Below are 19,867 nucleotides of genomic sequence, written 5' to 3'. Positions count from 1 at the left end.
TTTCCTCCCACAGTCCAAAGATGTGCGGGTTAGGTGGATTGGCCATGCTAAATTGCCCGTAGTGTCCTTAAAAAGTAAGGTTGGGGGGGGGGGGGGGTTGTTGGGTTACGGGTATAGGGTGGATACGTGGGTTTGAGTAGGGTGATCATGGCTCGGCACGGCATCGAGGGCCGAGGGGCCTGTTCTGTGCTGTACTGTTCTATGTTCTATGTTAATTTTTCAGATTGCCAAACTATAACTTGTGGAGTGCTACCGGGATCAGTGTTGGGACAGCAATTATTTACAATTCATATTATTAAGTTGGAGGAAGGGACTGACTGTATTGTATCCAAATTTGCTGATGATGTAAAGATAGGTAGGAATGCTAGTTGAGGAGGATGTGAAGAGTCCTCAAAAAGAGATACAGATAGGTTAAGTGAGCAGGCAAACATTTGGCATATGCAATGTAATATAGGAATGTATGAGGTTGTTTACTTTGGCAGGAAGAATAGAACAGCAGAATATGATTTAAATAGAGATAGACTGCAGAATGTTGCAGCACAGAGGGATTTGGGTGTCGTTGTACAGGAACCACAAGAAGCATGCAGTTACGGCAAGAAGGATGGAGTTTAAACGTAGAGCTGTCTTACTACAACTGCACAGGGCAGTGGTGAGATCACACCTGGAGTACTATGTATGGGTCTGGTATCCTTACTTATAAAAGGCCTACACTTGCTTGGGAAACGCTTCAGAGAAGGAACGCAAGGCCGATTCCTGGGATGAAGGGATTGTATTTTGAGAAAAGGGTGAGCAGGCTGGGCCAAATACACATTAGTGTTTAGAAGTGTGAAAGATAACCTCATTGAAACATATCAGATTGTGAGGAGGCACGACAGTGGAGAGGCTGAGAGGATCTTTCCTCTCATGGGGGAATCTGGAATTAGGTGCCACTGGTTAAAAGTAAGGGATCTTTAAGATTGAGATTATGTGGATTTTTTTCTCAGGAATTCTTTGGAATTCTCTTCCTCAGGGAGCAGTGGAGGCTGGGTCATTGAATACATTCATGGCTGAGTTAGACAGATTTTTAATCAATAAAGGATTAAGGCTTCTGGGGGAAGATAAGGCCACAATCAGATCAGCCATCATCTTATCGAGTGTCGGGACGGCTCAGTCGGCTGAATGGCTGACTCCTTCTATTATATCTTGTGATCTTATGATTTTTTAATGGTCCAGAACTTGTTGGCCATGCTCTGTTACATAATTCTTTTCCCTCTTCCTCCATGTCTAAACATATTTGTGCGACAAATTACTGGACGTGTGAGTTGTTAACGACTAGATGAGGGCAAAGAGTATCTGGAACCTTGCAGAACACTGGGGCTAATCGTGCACCTCTACAGCCAATAAGAGACAGAGGTCTACAGATCAGAAAAGATCCTTCGGCACATCGAGACTGCGCTGGTCAAAATCAACCACTTAAGTATTCTACTCCCGTTTTCCAGCACTTGGGTCATAGCCTTGTACCCCTTGGCATCCGCAAGTGCACATCTAAATACTTCTTAAATGTAGTGGGAGTCTCCCCCTCCACCACCCTTTCAGGCAGCGAGTTCCAGACTCCCACCACCCTCTGGATGAAAAGGTTTTTCCTCACAACCCCTCAAAACCTCCTGCCCCTTACCATAAATCTATGCCCGCTGGTCATTGATCCCTCCACCAAGGGGAAAAGTTTCTTCCTATCTACTCTATCTATGCCCCTCATAATTTTATACATCTCCAACAAAAACAACCCCAGTCTATCCAATCTCTCTTCATAACTAAAAGTCTCCAGCCCAGGCAGCATCCTTGTAAATCTCCTTTGCACCCTTTCCAGTGCTATCATATCCCTCCTACAATCATACAATTTACAGTACAGAAGGAGGCCATTTGGCCCATCGAGTCTGCACCAGCCCTTGGAAAGAGTACCCTATTTAAGTCCACACCTCCACCCTATCCCCGTAAACTCATCTAACCTTTTTGGACACTAAAGGCAATTTAGCATGGCTAATTCACCTAACCTGCACATCTTTGGACTATGGGAGGAACTAGAGCACCCGCAGGAAACCCACGCAGACATGGGGAGAACGTGCAAACTCCACACAGACAGTGACCCAAGCCAGGAATCGAACCTGGGACCCTGGGCTGTGAAGCAACAGTGTTAACTACTATGCTACCATGCTGCCCATAATTCGATTCCAATATTGCATACTTGTGGCCTAACCAATGTTCCAGCATAACCTCCCTGCTCTTAAACTCTATGCGTCGGCTAATAAAGGCAAGAATACCACAGGCCTTCTTAACCACTGTACCCACCTGCCCTGCTATCTTAAGGGACTGACTTACATGCACATCAAGGTTCCTCTGATCCTCGGTGCTTCCAAGAGCCCTGCCGTTCATCATGTATTCCCTTGACTTGTTTGTCCTACTCAAGTGCATCACCTCACATGTATCCGGACTGAATTCCATTTGCCACTGATCAGCCCATCTGACCAGCCTGTCTATATTTTCTTGTAATCTGAGGCTATCCTCCTCACTATTTACCACCCCACCAATTTACGTATCATCTGTGAATTTGCTGATCAACCCTCCTACATTCATGTCTAAATCATTTATATAAACCAGAAACAGCAAGGGCCCCAACACTGATCCCTGCATGACCCCACTGGACACAGGCTTTCAGTCAGAAAAACACCCCTCAATCATCAACCTCTGCTTCCTGCCACTCAGACAATTCTGGATCTAATTTGCCAAATTTCCTTGGATCCCATGGGCTGTTACCTTCGCTATCAGTCTCCCATGTGGGACTTTGTCAAAAGCCTTGCTGAAGTCCAAGAAGAGTACGTCAAATGCATTGCCCTCATCTAAACACCCAGATGGAGAAAGAAAAGGTGGAAAAATGGAACAGGAAGTAGTGTGAAATAGCGTCAATTCTGGTCCAGGAAGGGAAATAAAAAGAGAGGAAGAAATAATTGATTAAGAAGGAAAGCAAAGTCTGAAAGGTGAAATGCAAAAGAAGTTTGAATTTTTTGGGATCTCAAAGAAATCTCAAAGAACAATTGACTATATGCGAGGATGAGATGTCACATTTGCATTCTATTTTAGCCGCAGAAGGTTGAAATGCAGGATCTTAGATCTCATCATTAAAAAGACCCTGTTAAGTACTGATTCTACATTTCTGTGATGGGTTTAATTGACATCTAAAAATATCACAATTTCTTAAAACTCACAGGGAGGTTGATGGCGGGCTCTCCATTTTCCAAGGCTAATGGCGGGCAGGGAAAATATTGTCCAAGAATTTCAGACAATTCACAGCTCGCCAGGTATCTGTTCCTCACCACAAATGTTCTGGATGATTTACGCACTAATAATAGCGAACTCAGTAAAAATGGTACAAATACTTTCCAAAGTTTATTTTTTTGCCTTGCTAATAACTTGTTAAGCACCAATTCAAGGTCATGACACTTTTGCTTTGGTCATAATAACACATAAATGATACATTACATTATTGCATTTCAAAATAACTTTATTGGTTTCAAGTGCGTTGCAATGTCCTGAGGCCATGAACAACACTCTATAAATCCTCTTCTTTCTTTTCATTAGAGAAGTAGACTCAATGGTGGGGGGTGGAATTTTAATATCCTAAAGTTGGTTAGTTTGGACCAGATGAGAAGTACAAATGTCACAAAACTCAATGCGACCCACCTCAAATCGGCCCATTTCCAGTTTAATGGGACGAGACGCGATTAATCCATTCCCAGGAGTTGAACTGTTTTTAAAAAATAGTTTAATGAAGCTGTGTGCCACACATTTTAAAAATCTATTTTCCAGTTTAATATCTCTTGGCCGGGTTTCGAGAGTAACCCTGAATCTTAAGAGAGGCGAAGACTGTTGCTTAGAACAGGAAAGTGATTTTCCAGCATTGCTTGTGGACCAAGAGGAACAGGAGAGTTTCTCCATACCCCCACACTCCGATCCACAGGAAAACCTCTGAACACTTCTAACAATTGGATCACACCCATCCCCCATCACACTCTAATGCCTTCACAATGTCCTTTACACAATGTGATCTGCATCCCCTTCCCCCACAATGTCTTCCCAGTGGTGATTGTAGATCTGAGTAGATGCAATACAACTGAGCAAGCACTAGAGGGAGCACGGGAGAGCTATAAATACACAGGGACAGGAAGTGAGGACACACTTCATGGAAGGCAGAACTGATAGCAGGACACAGACACAAGCAGGCAGCATTTGAGGTAGCCGTAACTTAAGCTCTGAAGACAGAACAAATTCACAATAAAGCATCTTCTCCAACTTTGAGACTACGAGCTTTATTAAGACACGAGGAACAACACACTTTACAGCATGTGATCTGCATCCCCTTCCCCCACAATGTCTTCCCAATGGTTCCACCATAATCTTCTCCACTTTTCCCCTCACTATTTTCTGTAGATCCTAGCATTCTTCTCCCTTCATTTCCCAATCTCTCCAGCCCTTTTGAGATCTTCTCACTTGTCCCCCAATCTTTCTGGCCCCTTCCACAATCCTCTCCCCAGGCTGCTGTATCTGCTCAGCTGTCCTACTGGCATCTTCAACCTCCAGCCACCGATCTCCCCTGACCCACCTCTCCAATCTATGGAACCCCTGACCTTTCATTTCTCCTGAATCCTGTTGATGACAACCCCCCCCCCCCCCCTCCCTCCCTCACCACACACCTCGATCTCTCCCTCCCTCCGCTTTGCTTCCTGGTTCTGGCCTGGTTTTGAAGGCTGCAGCTGGGAATCAGGGTCCGATTCTGCAGTTACACTTGGTCGGTCCTGAGGAAAATCCAGTCAACCCACTGTCTTGATTTCTCAACTGCAAAGCTGCCTCCCCTGGCGCTCTCCCTCCCTGCTTTCCCTTATAAACTGGGATGAACGCATCATCAGCAGTCAGCAGAGATCCAACATGGAGCAGAGCATAATTCCTCAAAAGGCATTTTGTTTCTTGTAGCAGCATGGGTAATTGAGAAAGTTCATTTTATTATATTCGTTGAAGTAGAGGAGGTGTACAGGCCTGAAACTGAAGGCTGTAGGAACACCAATAGGATCAACTGTTGGTCCAGCCATGATGTGTACCAGCAGCTACAGAGCAATCTTTATTCCTCGAGAAGAAATGTACGATAAGGCTATGTGAGCTCAAGAAAGGCATAGAATGAAGAACGGAATTAGTGTCAGATCCTCGGATATCCGAAAGAACTTTCCACCAATGAACTACGTACGAAATACAATCATTATCGTAATGGAAGAAATACAGCAATGAAAACGTGCATACAGCAAGGCCCCACATACAGCGGTGTGATAATGACCACATTATTGGTTGAGATGTAAATGTTGGTCAGGATACCAGGAAGAAATTGTCTCCAAGTTCTTCGAGGATTGCATAATTGCACACTCTCTTTTCCAGAGGTGGCCCTAGGATGGAACACACAGCGCTGCAGCACAGGGTCCTGGCCATTGAGGGGGCCCCATTCTGAGAGGCAACTGTGTTTCGCCGTCTTGCGAAAGCCCTCTGCGCAGCAATCAGAATCCACCACCTTCAAACATACCGATTTCATCGGCATGTGACGGTCATACAGTGGGAGGAGCTGATTGAGAGAGAGGGGACTTTTTAAACCGACTGTTAGAAACTCCCAGTCTGTGCTCAGAGGTCAGAACGAGAAGGAGCCACACAGGCTGAGGGATAAAGTGCAAGTGCTGGAACAACTCTGCCTCTGATGGCTCCGGCATCTACTTTTTCTGTGTTTGCACGTTTGTCACATTTAATAGTGTCCTTCAGTAATCTTCTTTCCATTGGTGTCGTCTGAATGCTTATTACAGAATACAGATAGGATTGTTACAGCAAAGGAGTCCATTTGGAAGGATTGTCATGTTTTGTGTTGTATCCTTGATCGTAGCCACAATATTATAATCACAGGAGTCATCCCGAGAAGGATTCAAATCAAATGGATCATTCAACAAGCCAAAGCAAGGCCACAAAGTGGCGGGGAGTACAACTAGTTCCAGCTGTGACCATCCGAAGAAACCGGTTTCCTTCCCGGCCGGCTTTTATCGGGGGATTTTAATGATATCTGGACCTCAGCGGGGGAGCTCGTACAAGGTAGCACACTGGTTAGCACTGTTTTTTCACAGTGCCAGGGTCCCAGGTTCAATTCCCGGCTTGGGTCACTGTCTGTGTGGAGTCAGCACGTTCTCCCCGTGTCTGCTCCGGTTTCCTCCCACAAGTCCCAAAAGACATGCTTGTTAGGCGAAATAGACATTCTGAATTCTCCCTCAGTGTACCTGAACAGGGGGCGGAGTGTGACGACTAGGGGCTTTTCACAGGAACTTCATTGCAGTGTTATTGTAAGCCTACTTGTGACAATAATAAAGATTAATATTATTTCACAAGCGCACAAGGAGATCCAACATGTCGTCCCAGTGTATCCTGTGGGGATTATTACACATACAATTGATTATCTTTAGAGATAATTGTTGTGTTATTCACCCTGGGGTAACATGGACTGCAACTGGATGCAGTTGTACTGGAAAGTAGACACCAAACTTAGACGTTGGTTCAATACATTTTATTGAACTTCTGTAACAGTGCACACAGCTTGCTGTGGGTTGACACTCTACTAATCTAAGTGTGCTATCTATAACTAACCAGACCAGACTAGCTCTGAGCCACGTGTAGAAGGTGCTAACTGATATATATACACCCTGACTGTCACTACAGTTGTCACCAGTGGAAAGAGGCAGAGTGCTGATGCCTCGTGTGTTTTATAGTGGGAAACCCCCCTCTAATGTTCTGCCTGGTGATTGGTTGTGTTCTGTCCTGTGTGTTGATTGGCTGTACTGGGTGTCTGTCACTGCCTGTCTGTATCTCATTATGTGCATGAGTGTATATCATGACAATAATTATCCAGTGGCGCTTTTTGGAAACCAGAAATGAATCTGGCTCCACCAAGATATTTGAATGCATGTTTTAGATCTGAACAAGTCGTTTATTTTAAAATCAAGGACTGGATTCTCCGTTCTAGAGCCTAAGTGCTGCTGCCGGTGGAGAATCATGGTAACTGCGTGCTGCCACGAGGATTGCCAGCCAGAAGCAATTCATGTTATGCAAATACCCATGAGCAGCCGGCCCGATTCCTGGCCCCACAGGCATCGGATTCGCTGGCGTCAGAATCGGTGTTCAGAGCCTGGCAAGCTGGAGCAGCTTTTAAGTGCTGTAAATAGTCACAATGAAGCACTTTTGTACCGCCCGTCCGATCTGACTAACATCTGGCGGGCGTGAGGATTGGGCTGTGGCTGATTGTTGTGCAGTGGCCAAACGGGCCGGGGCTGGTGCGCCAAAGACACATGAACGCCCCACATGGTTACACCGAGACGTGGCAGGACATGGGGGCCGGAGTGTGAGCCCGCCTTGCACTCTCAGTGAGTGAGCTCTAACCGTTCATCCTCTCCCACGATCAGCCCTTCCCCGGCTACTTTGAGATGATGTCACCCACACTGCACCTCTGTCCCCATGAATGACTTTCACCCGGCCTGTGATGTAGGGAGCCTCTATCCTCACCACTCATCCCTGTCAACAGGGGTACCAGTGGCTGCTGCAGCCCGTGTAAGCAGGAGGCTCTTTGGCCTCGGTCCTGTTTCGCCAAGTGGGGTCCTCTGTGTGTCACCTCACTGGGTGAGCCTTACGCTCTCCCACCCGAAGAGTCACAACTGGTTATATGGTGGAGGTGTTCATACTGTGTAAGCATGTGGTTCTAAGCTAAGAGACTGGCGCGTGGGCAGGATCTGAGCGAGGGATGTTGCGTTTGATGACCCCTTAGATGCAGTGTTATGTAGAGCCTGAGTTTACACACAGGTTGTGATAGGGTGATGGTCAGGTTTCCTGGCTGGATACAGGACGTTCATAAGTTCATAAGATATAGGAGCAGAATTAGGCATTTGGCCCATCGAGTCTGCTCCTCCATTCGATCATGGCTGATCTCATCCTGGCCTTAACTCCACCGTCTTGCCCGTTCTCCATTACGCATTCCCAATTAAAAATCTGTCTAATGGATGAGGTCAGGGGTGTGGTGGCAGGCAGGGCTTGGAGACAGCTCTTGAACCCAAGGGGTGGGCTAGCTTACAGTTTCACAGCTGAGGCTTTTACTCTGAGAGGGGCTGTGTGCCAGAGAGGGTTCCAGAGGGAACGGTGCATGTGTCCTTTGTTTGGGGTGAGCTCTGCTAATTCCCTGCTTCCTCTGCTGCGGGGCTGCGCTTCTGAGGCGTGCACTGAGGAGTGTCAACAGCTGCTGTGCTGGTGACTGAGCATGGCCACGGCCATCCCATTGATAATGCTGCTGAGGGTTTCCAGTGAGGCGGGCTGGGTGGGGATCCACATGACCAGAAGCCATCAGAGCATTTGCAGGATCTGTCAGCAGTCTCAACAGTCAGGAGCCTGGATGTTGCTGCGAGGGGATGGGTTTAAATGAATTTATCTCAGACAGGGCACCCCGATCCTGAGGGGAGACCGCGAGTCCGCACACTTGCCTCCGAGTCATTCCCCCTTAATCCCAGAGGTCCAGGTGTATACTCGCCACAAGCCTGGTTTGCTTTCCTCCTTGCTCCCCCTCAACTGCCATGGTGCTTGGGTACCAAATCATGCTGGGTGACTCCCAGCTGTGAGGGATGGAGCATCATGTGGGGGGGGGTAAATCAGGCTTCCACCCGGTAATCAGATTAAGATGCATGCAAATCGCAGTTTTCCATGGTGTTGCCACCGTGCAATGCAGTCCCAAATTGTTTGTGTTTTTGTTTTGCCATTGACATTAAATCTTCTAAGTTTTCCACTCTTCAACAATGGGAATATTTTTCCTTTATCCAACCTGTCACACTTCATGATTTTAACACTTCCATTGGATCTCTTCCTATTAAAGTGAATAAACCCAGCTGTTGATATCTAGGTGGGTGTTCCTGTCAGAAATTGAACTGCTCGGGGTTCGTCTTCATCCTGCAGTATGGAATCATTGGATTAATGTACCTAATGTTCACTCACCAACCCTGGTCCTTATGCTGCTCACAGTAGCCACTGGTTTAATCATGTCCAGGCTGCTTGCTTGTCTTTGGAGGGGGTTTGTATCTCCATGTCTTAAATTTGATCTCATGGTCGACTTGGGATAATTTGAAGGGTTAATACTGATGGCAATGTCAAAGATCATTTCTGTTCCTGAGTCATCTGAAATAATAAGTCAGTTTAATTGCGGTGGAAGCTGTTTAGATCTGACTGAATCTCCTCATAATTCTGTCTTGAGATATAAAGGTTCAATCCTGTTATAAACCTGGGTAAAAAGCTAGAAAAACACTTCTTCCTAAAGACTCGTTTTGATGGAGTCAAAGTCTTTGCGCAGTTTAAAGATTTATTCCTGTTTTTGAAGGGAAGGTGATGCGCATCCCAGTAATAAACGTGATCAGAGAAGATAGTGGGCAGCTTCTGCCGGCATCTGGGCTCATGTTTGAACGTATTGATTACACGTCTCGGTTGGCGGTGTTCTCAGTTTAAAAACGCCAATGTTCAAATTGCGGATGAGGTTCCAAGCTCCTGGGCACGATTCAGCGGCCCTACGGCATCCAGCGCGAATCTGGGCACAAGCCCAATATCGGGCTCCCCGGTCACCTGACTCGCTCCGTCTGAAACGATCTGAATCTCGCCCTCATTAGGCAAGATCCAGATCTGCATATTTAAATGAGCCAAACACCCTAACGACAGGTTCACCCGGAGCCAGGGAGTCACCGGCCATGCCTGGGGTTTGATGTCATTTATGCAGGGCTTGGTGTCATTTGGGACAGTTTGCCAGAAGGCAGACACCCACCTGAGCAACCAAAAATCTGTCTACTCCAGCCTTAAATGTATTCAATGATAGAGTATCCATAACCTACTGGTGTAGAGAATTCCGAAGATTTGCAAAACTTTGTTGTAGAGTGGTAGAGGTTGACAGTGCAGAAATGGCCCTTCTGCCCTTCACGTCTGTGCCGGTCAAAAACAGCCACTGAACTATTCTAATCCCATTTTCCAGCACTTCACCCCATAGCCTTGTATGCCTTGGCATCGCAAGTGCACATCTTTTTTTAATATAAATTTAGAGTACCCAATTCATTTTTTCCAATTAAGGGGTAATTTAGTGTGGCCAATCCACCTACCTTGCACATCTTTGGGTTGTGGGGGTGAAACCCACGCAAACACGGAGAGAATGTGCAAACTCCACACGGACAGTCACCCAGAGCTGGGATCGAAACTGGGACCCTCGGCGCCGTGAGGCTGCAGGGCTAACCCACTGCGCCACCATGCTGCCCCCACAAGTGCACATCTAAATACTTCTTAAATGCTGTGAGGGTCTCTGCTTCTGCCACCTTTTTAAGCAGCAAGTTCCAGCCTCCCACCAACCAATGGGTGAAAAAGATTTTCCTCACACTGTCTCTAAACCTCCTTCCCCCTTACCTCAAATCTATGCTCCCTGGTGATTGATCCCTCCACCAAGGGGAAAAGTTTCTTTCTGTCTACTCTATCTATGCCCCTCATAATTTTATACACCTCAGTCATGTCCCCCGTCAGTCTCCTCTGCTCCTAGGATAACAATACCAGTCTATCCAATCTGTCTTCATAGCTAATAGTTATAATTAACCACATAGTTATCAACAGTTATCGCCCCCTTATCCTGAGATCATGTTCCCCTTGTTCTACAGCCACATAGTTATCAACAGTTATCGCCCCCTTATCCTGAGATCATGTTCCCCTTGTTCTCCAGCCAGGTAAACATCCTCTGAGTGCCTACCCTATCAAGGCCTCTTCAGAATCTTGTATGGTTCGATGAGATCGCCAATCACCTCTCATTCTTCTGAACATCCAGAGAGTATAGACCCAATTTACTCAGATTCTCATCATAAGGCAGCCCTCTTATCTCAGAACAAATCCAGTGAACCATACCTGTAACCCCTCCAATACAAGTATATATTTCATGGCTTGACATTTCACCCAGTAAACACCACTTCCTTTTCCCACATGTTAAAAGCTATAACCAGGAGACCTTGATACAATTGCACCTTCCATGGGCATAATTCTCCATAGCCCGATGCCAAAATTGGGATTGACAGCGGAATCGAGGCAGGCACGGGTCTGACGCTGGTTCTCAATACACCACCCCCTCCAAATCTATCGCAACGCTGTTGGTGTGTCATCAGCTGGCCTACTGATGCTCCGCTCCCGATGGACCGAGTTCCCGATGGTCCATTCGAGAATCTGGCGTGCAGGCTGCAGACAATATCCTGCGCCGCCAAACTCGGCCATGATCCGTGCCGCTGGCCGGGGGCTTCTGCTAGGGCTGGGGGGAGTGGTGGGGTGTGGCCGGGGACAGGCTGTGGTGTGGGGTGGGCGGGTATGCGGTCCAACATAGCCGGTGCCATGTTTTCCGGTGCGACCGGTGCAGCTAGCCAGCCTTGCGCATGCGTGGCCTGGGACCCGCCGATTCTCCGGCCCTTTTCCACGCGTTTCGCGGGTGTTTCATGCGGTGCTGGCGCTAGCCCCTCAGCGATACCGGAATCGGTGACGGGTTCGAGACGATTTTCCCGTCGCGAAAACACCCGTGGATTTTCCGTTGGCGCCGGCACTTACCCTCAGGAACAGAGAATTCTGCCCCATATTTTCACATCTCTTTCCATTAAGTACATTGAGCTGAACTGAAGTACTGCATTATTTATTTTGACTAAGTGGCTGTTTATTGCTCATCCAGCATTGTTTTTGCAGCATATTTTAACTTGGTAATTTATTTTATAACTTTTCCGTTACTCTAACTGTACTTGAGTGTGAGCTAAATATCATGAACAACTTAACCTTTTTTTTATTCTTTCATGGGACGTGGGCCGCTGGCTAGGCCAGCATTTGTTGTCCATTCCTAATTGCCCTTGAACTGAGTGGCAAATGAGGCCACTTCAGAGGGCAGTTAAGAATCAAACACATTGCAGTGGGTCTGGAGTCACCTGTTGGTCAGACCAGGTAAGGATGGCAGATTTCCTTCCTGAGAGGACATTAGTGAACCAGGTGGGTTTTTACAACAACGTGTGATCATTTCAAGGCCACCATTACTGAGACTAGGGCCTGGTCTATCTGGCCCCGTCTGCACCTGGGATCGTCCGGTCCCGCCGCAAGTCAGCGGACCTATGGCTAGACCCTGGTTGGGCCAGAATATCCCTGTGCTGTTTTTCAACGCCAAATTTTATGAATGAATTTAAATTCTATCAGGTGCCACAGTGAGATTTGAACCCTGGATTGCTAGTGCTGTGACATTACTACTATGCTACCATCTCTGCTAATTAACTCACTGTCTGAACAATGTGAGTAACATTGAGTAGGGGAGGGGGGTGAGAGAAGACATGTTAAAATCACAAATATGACATTATGCATTGAATGGAACATCTGCACACATTATTGCACACACAGGTGCTCCTTATGGTGAATACAATCAGTCCAGATGCGGCACGGCTGTACGGCTTTCTCATGATTGCTTTCAACCTTCTGAGCTAATTAAATAGAAAATGAAGAAAGAGATCACACTCTATTGGCCGGTTAAATCAATTCTGCCTGGCTCCAATACAGCACAATAAACAAATGAATGAAAATGGCAGGCAAGAAAGATCGTCCTTGTCCAATTTGAGAATTAAAACATGCACTGTAGAGGAAGAGACATTGGAGGACCAGTGAGATTTGATGCAGCTCTGAGGTTTACATTTCAAATTTCTTAAAATCCGTTTGTTAGTCTGTCGGGATTACCCGGGCTCATGTAATCAATCCATTTTCACTCTCACCTCCTCACCACAAGGCCAACGCCTACCCACTTGCCTGTGATAAGTTTGCAAAACCTCTCCAAATTCCTAAGTGCGCCGTTAAAGGACAAACCTTTATCATGCCCTCTTAATTACCTTTTGTCCGGGCGTGAAGTAGGCTTTGACATGTTTAAGGACCGGTTTGAGAGTTGGGTCATACCGAACACAGAGATCTTGAATCTTTATCTCTCCCTGCTGTGGCCAATCTTCTGGGATCTGCGACGGATCTGGATAGAATATGAAGATCTAGAGTGGGTGCATTATCTCAAACTGATATTGCTAACTCAGGCCTTTTTAAGGGTCACAATTTGCTTTCATCGACTGCTCATAATTCTAAATCAACCCACATAACATCAGCTCAAAGCAACTCATCTACTGACATTCGCTCCCTTCCTACGGGGGAGTGGACACACACTGGGTTCTGGAACTTGACATCTGGGGAATTGTAGATGATAACCAGCACTGATAAAGTCCAGTGGCATCTTTATTAATATTCCAACTCATCGCACAATTTTTCAAATGTTTTTAGATCTGGAGAAATTCCAGCAAAACACCTGGGACATCATTTCTCAGTGGGAAACTCATGCACATGGATCAAATGTAGGCGTTATACGGCACTTACTTTTACTCTCCATTGACCACAGAAAATGGGATGAGGCCATTCAGCCCCTCAGGCCTGTAGTGGCATTCATTTAGATCATAGTTAATAAGATACATAGGGGGCGATTCTCCGAGCCCCGCGCCGGGCTGGAGAATTGCCGCAACCGCGCCACGACGCCGAGGTGCGGAGAATTGGCGGTATTTGCGGGGCCACCGATTCTCCGGCCCAGATGGGCCGAGCGGTCGCGCAGATACGACAGAGTCCTGCTGGCGTCATTCACCCCTGGACGCTGCCGGCGGCAACTCTGCCCGAAGAGTCGGGGAGGCGGCCTGTTGGGGGGGGGGCTCCGTCCCCAGGGTGGGAGCGGCCTCTGATGGGGTCTGGCTGTCCGGCTCACGATCGGGGCCCACCAATTGGTGGGCAGGCCTCTTCCCCCACCCAGGACTACTTTCCTGCACGGCCAGCCCCTGAACACCGATGCCATGTAGAGTCGGGGCCGGCGCGCTGAAGAAGTCCCTCACGCATGTGCAGGTTGGCGCGGCCCAACTGCGCATGCGCGGGTTGGCACGGCGCCCATTTGGCGCCGGGAAGGGAGGATGGAGTGGCGTGAACCGCTCCAGCATCTTTCTGGCCCTCTGTGGGGGACAGAATCGGTTGTCCCCATGCCCGTTTCGCGCCATCATGAAATGCGACGGCGTTCACGACGGCGCGATCACTTGGGTTACATTTTGGAGAATCGCCCCCATAGTTTTTAAATTAGCCACATACCGCCCCCATCTAACATACACTACAACAGAAAATGTGAACATATTGTAACTGACCAGCTGATGCACACTACATGGAGCTAAGGGCTAGAGTTGACACATGAGCATTTCTGGAACAGACTGATATGCAAAGTGAGCAAATCATAGAATCCCTGCAGTGCAGAAGGAGGCCATTCAGCCCAGCGAGTCAGCACCAACCATCTGAAAGAGCACCCTACTTAGGGCCACTCCCCCTCCCTAACTCCAAAACACTGTAACCCCACCAAATCTACACATCTGTGGACTGTGGGAGGAAATTGGAGCATTCGGAGGAAACTAACGCAGACACAGAAGAATGTGTAAACCCCACAGAGTCGCTCAAGGCTGGAAATGGACACGGGTCCCTGGCATCTTGCTAACCACTGCGCCACCCGTAATATTGGAGATCACATCAGATCTAGCAGCAAAGAGATGGGGAGGTCAAGTGGAAATATAAAATTTAGATTAATAAGATGTTTTCGTACAGTAAAATTACCTTTTGACCTCCCCGTACTTCATAGCCCCTACCTCAATAGCATTTTGATGACAGGCTTCCAAATTTCCACTAACCTTGACAATACTCATGGCGGCTTAGCTTTAATTTTAAGGTTACTCTATTCTGGATTCCTCCAACAAAGGGATTGTTTTCCCTCTAATCTACCCTCACAATTCATTGAATAATACAGCAAGAGAATATTTGACCCATCAAGTCTGCACTGGCAATCCAATAAATCTCACTCCCTGGCTTTCTCCCCATATCCCTGCAATTTATTCTGCTTCATGTACTTATTCAATTCCCATTGGAAAGCTAGGATTCAATCTGCATCCATCCACCAGGCATTCCCAACCACTACCAAGTATAAAAAGATAACTTTGCAAATGGTAAAAGGATAACTAGGGAAAGAGTTGGGCCCAGTAAGGACCTTAGTGGTCATTTGTGTGTGGATCCAGAGGGCATAGGTAGGGTTCTAAGTGAACAGTCTTTACTCATGAGAGGGATGGTGTAGGTATAGAAATCAGGGAGAAGGACTGTGATAAAATTAAAGAGATTAACATAGACAGAGAGGAGGTTCTGCGTGGTCTGACAGGCTTAAAAGTAGACAAATGTCCAGGGCCAGATAAAATGTATCCCAGGCTGTGAGTGAGGCAAAGGAGGAAAGAGCAGAGGCACTGAAAATAATGTTCAATTCCTCTCTGGCCACAGTAGCCATGCCAGATGACTGGAGGATAGCTAATGTGGTACCATTGGACAAGAAGGAAGGAAGGGTAAACCAGGAAAACTACAGACCAGTCAGTCTAACCTCTGTGGTGGAGAAACTATTGGAAGCAATTCTGAGAAACAAAATTAATCTGCATTTGGAGAGGCAGTCAGCATGTTAAGGAGAGGTCCTACCAACGTGATTGAATTTTTCAAAGAGGTGATCAGGTGTGTAGATGAGGAAAATATATTTGACGTAGTCTATTTGGACTTCAGCAAGGCTTTTGATAAGGTTCCACATGGCAGACTGATAGCGAAGGTAAGAGCTCATGAGATCCAAGGAAATTTGGCAAATTGAATCCAGAATTGGCTGAGACACAGGAAGCAGAGGGTGATGGTCGAGGGGTATTTATCTGACTGTAACTGGTGTCCTGTGGGGTCCCGCAGGGATCAGTGTTGGGGACCTTGCTGTTTGTGGTTTATATAAATGATTGAGACATGAATGTAGGAGGGTTAATCAGTAAACTCGCGGATGATATGAAAATTGGTGGGGTGGTAAATAGTGAGGAGGGTAGCCTTAGATTACAGGAGGCTATAAACGGGCTGGTCAGATGGGCTGATAAATGACAATTCAGTGAAATTGAATCTGGATAATTGTGGGGTAGCAGGACAAACAAAGCAAGGGAATACATGATAAACGGCAGGAGCCTGGGAAGCATTGAGGATTAGAGGGACCTTGGTGTGCATGTACAGGTGAATACAGTAATTAAAAAGGTATATGGCATACTTGCCTTTATTAGCTGAGGTGGGGATGAGAAAAATATCAGCCATGATTGAATGGTGGAGCAGACTCGATGGGCCGAGTGGCCTAATTCTGCTCCTACGTTTTCCGGAGGCACAGAGTTTAAGAGCAGAGAGGTTCTGCTGGAACTGTATAAAACGTTGATTAGGCCACAGCTAGAATATTGTGTGCAGTTCTGGAATCCACATTATAGGAGGCTTGTGATAGCATGGGAAAGGGTGCAGAGAAGATTTACCAGGATGTTGCCTGGGCTGGAGAGTTTTAGTTATGAAGGGAGATTGGCTAGACTTGGGGAGTTTTCCTTAGAGCAGAGGAGACTGGGGGGGGGGGGGGGGGGGGGGGGGGGGGTGATGGCGATGTATAAAATTATGAGGGGCTCGAGAGTGGCTTGGTGTAGGGATCAATGACAAGGGGGCAGAGATTCAAGGTAAGGGGCAGAAAGTTCAGAGGGGATTCAAGGAAAATCTTTTTCACCCAGAGGGTGTTGGGTCTCGCTGCCTAAAAGGGTGGTGGAGGCAGAGACTCTGATAACATTTCAGGAGTATTTAGGCGTGCACTTGAGATTGGGGGGGGGGGGGGGGGGGGGGGGGGCAGGTGCATCATCATAGTGCTTCCATTCCATTAATTACATTCAGTTGAGGATTTAGCATTTTCCCGCCTGGTCTGGGTGGGAAACCCTACACATCCAGCAGGACAGGCCGGGAGATTCACAACAGGGGCTGGATTCTCCGTAGCCCTTCGTAACGCGGGTTGCCTGCGAAAAAAATCGGTGTTAATCACTCCGGCGTCGGGGCCTTCTTTAAGGCCGCTATTCTCCGTTCCCGGAGGGGCCAGCAGCTGACTGACGCTATACGCGTCAGTTTCTCCAGCTGCGGAAGTGGTGAGACCTGGCGTATTTTGGAGGAGGAGAGAGACAGACCCGGCATTTGAGGGGGGGGGGGGGGGGGGGGTGGGGGGTGTTCCGGCATTTGGGGGGGGTGTGTTCCGGCATTGGGGGGGGGGTGTTCCGGCATTGTGGGGGGGGGGGGGGGTGTTCCGGCATTGTGGGGGGGGGGGTGTTCCGGCATTGTGGGGGGGGGGGGTGTTCCGGTATTTGGGGGGGGGGGGTTGGGGGCAGCGGCGGGCAGAGAGGGGGGCGACGGATGCCCGGGGCCAACGCACCGTCGCCCCCCCCTCTGTACGCCGCTGCCCCTACCCCAACCCCCCCCCTCACCACCCCTACCTCAACCCCCCCCCCCCCTCACCACCCCACCTCCCTCCCCACCACCCCTACCTCCCTCCCCACCACACCTACCCCCCTCCAACGCCGTGTCCCCCCCCTCAACGCCGGGTCCCCCCCCTCAACGCCGGGTCCCCCCCCCCCTCAACGCATGTACCCACACCCCCTCAACGCCGGTACCCACACCCCGTCCCCCTCCCTCTGAAGGCCGGTACCCGCACCCCCCTCTCTCCTCCTCCCCCCTCCCTCCCTCCGTTAGTGGGGGGGGGGGGGGGTGCGGCGTTAGTGGGGGGTGGGGGTGGGGGTGTGGGGGTGCGGCGTTGGAGGGGGGTAGGGGTGGTGAAGGGGGTAGGGGTGGTGATGGGAGGGGGTTGGGGTAGGGGCAGCTGCGTGCAGAGGGGGGGGCGACGGTGCGTTGGCCCCGGGCATCAGTCGCCCCCCTCCTCTGCACGCCGCTGCCCCTACCCCAACCCCCTCCCCTCACCACCCCTACCCCCTTCACCACCCCTACCCCCCTCCAACGCCGCACCCCCCAACCCCCACCCCCCACTAACGCCGCACCCCCCCCCCACTAACGGAGGAAGGAAGGGGGGAGGAAGGAAGGGGGGGGATGGAGGAAGGAAGGAGGGGAAGGAGGAAGGAGGGGGGAAAATAGGAGAGGGGGGGGTGTGGGTACCGGCCTTCAGAGGGAGGGGGACGGGCTGTGCGTACCGGCGTTGAGGGGGGGGGACCCGGCGTTGAGGGGGGAGGGGGGGACCCGGCGTTGAGGGGGGAGGGGGGGACCCGGCGTTAAGGGGGGAGGACCCGGCGTTGAGGGGGGGGGGGACCCGGCGTTGAGGGGGGGGGACCCGGCGTTGAGGGGGGGGGACCCGGCGTTGAGGGGGGAGGGGGGGACCCGGCGTTGAGGGGGGAGGGGGGGGACCCGGCGTTGAGGGGGGAGACCCGGCGTTGAGGGGGGGGGACCCGGCGTTGAGGGGGGAGGGGGGGACCCGGCGTTGAGGGGGGAGGGGGGGACCCGGCGTTGAGGGGGGGGACCCGGCGTTGAGGGGGGGACCCGGCGTTGAGGGGGGGACCCGGCGTTAAGGGGGAGGGAGTTGCGGCGTTGCGAGAGATGGGGGGGCGGCGTTGGAGGGGGGTAGGGGCGTTGGAGGGAGGTAGGGGTGGTGAGGGGGGGGTGGTTGGGGTAGGGGGCAGCGGCGTACAGAGGGGGGGGCGACGGTGCGTTGGCCCCGGGCATCCGTCGCCCACCCCTCTCTGCACGCCGCTGCCCCCAAACCCCCCCGATGCCGCAACCCACCCCCCCGATGCCCCCCCATGCCGCAACCCACTCCCCCGATGCCCCCCGATGGCCGCAACCCACCCCCCCCGATGCCGCAACCCACTCCCCCGATGCCCCCCATGCCCCCCACGATGCCGCAACCCACTCCCCCATGCCGCAACCCACTCCCCCGATGCCCCCCCGATGGCCGCAACCCACCCCCCCGATGCCGCAACCCACCCCCCGATGCCCCCCCCATGCCCCCCCACGATGCCACAACCCACCCCCCGATGCCGCAACCCACTCCCCCGATGCCCCCCCGATGCCGCAACCCACCCCCCCGATGCCGCAACCCACTCCCCACCCCCCTATGCCGCAAACCACCCCCGACACTGAACGGCGTCAACCATCATCAATGGTTGACGCCGTTTTAAATCAACTGTGATTTTCGCCGACGTGACCCGTGGCCACGTCGGTGGGACTTCGGCCCATCCGGGCCGGAGATTTAAGGTCAGTGCAAAAAAAATGAAATCCCGCCGGCGCCAGCTGTTTTCACAGGCTGCCGGCGGGATTTGCACAACGCCGGTTTTTTACCGGCGGGAGAATTCGAAAACCTGCGGGAGCGGAAATAACGCCGCTTCCCGCCAATTCTCCGACCCTGCGTGGGGTCGGAGAATTTCGCCCCAGGTTTGACACCTGGTGTGAAACCCGTTTCTTGTCAGTTGCCTGATTCCACGAACATTCACAAATCCCGCCGCTAGCTAGCGGACCCTGAGAATCCCCTGCAAACATTCATCACAACTCTGTCTTCTATCCCAGAGCCAATTGTCTATCCATGCTGTTATTGTTCCTTTTAGCTCTTCGGCTTCAATTTTGCTAATTAGCCTGCTATCAAATACCCAGCACAAATGGTTCACTATAATTTTACTCTCAACCCACCGACTACCAAAGGACTTCTGAAGAAAAGTCATTAATCTGAAATGTTAGCTCTGTTTGATGCTGCCAGACTTGCCGAGTGTTTAAAAAAAAAGACATTTTCTGTTTTTATTTTCTCAAAACCTTTCGTAATTTATTTTATTTGTTCAGGGGATGTGGACTGTGGTAGTCACCACTG

General features: G+C 49.9%; 1 protein-coding gene across 1 annotated transcript in view; it reads right to left on the bottom strand.

The window, feature by feature from the left end:
• LOC119973277 (ATP-binding cassette sub-family C member 9-like) overlaps nucleotides 1-19,867 on the bottom strand; it is a 235,589-nt gene that overhangs the window by 28,897 nt on the left and 186,825 nt on the right. Inside the window, exon 34 of the mRNA XM_038811061.1 lies at nucleotides 12,990-13,120. Within this exon, the coding sequence (XP_038666989.1) occupies nucleotides 12,990-13,120 (131 nt within the window). The remainder of the gene's footprint in view (nucleotides 1-12,989; nucleotides 13,121-19,867) is intronic.

The sequence above is a fragment of the Scyliorhinus canicula genome, chromosome 11 (genome assembly GCF_902713615.1).
Source record: "Scyliorhinus canicula chromosome 11, sScyCan1.1, whole genome shotgun sequence".
NCBI lineage: Eukaryota > Metazoa > Chordata > Chondrichthyes > Carcharhiniformes > Scyliorhinidae > Scyliorhinus > Scyliorhinus canicula.
Note: the sequence above shows the minus strand (reverse complement) of the source record. Positions and strands in the feature narration are given on the sequence as shown.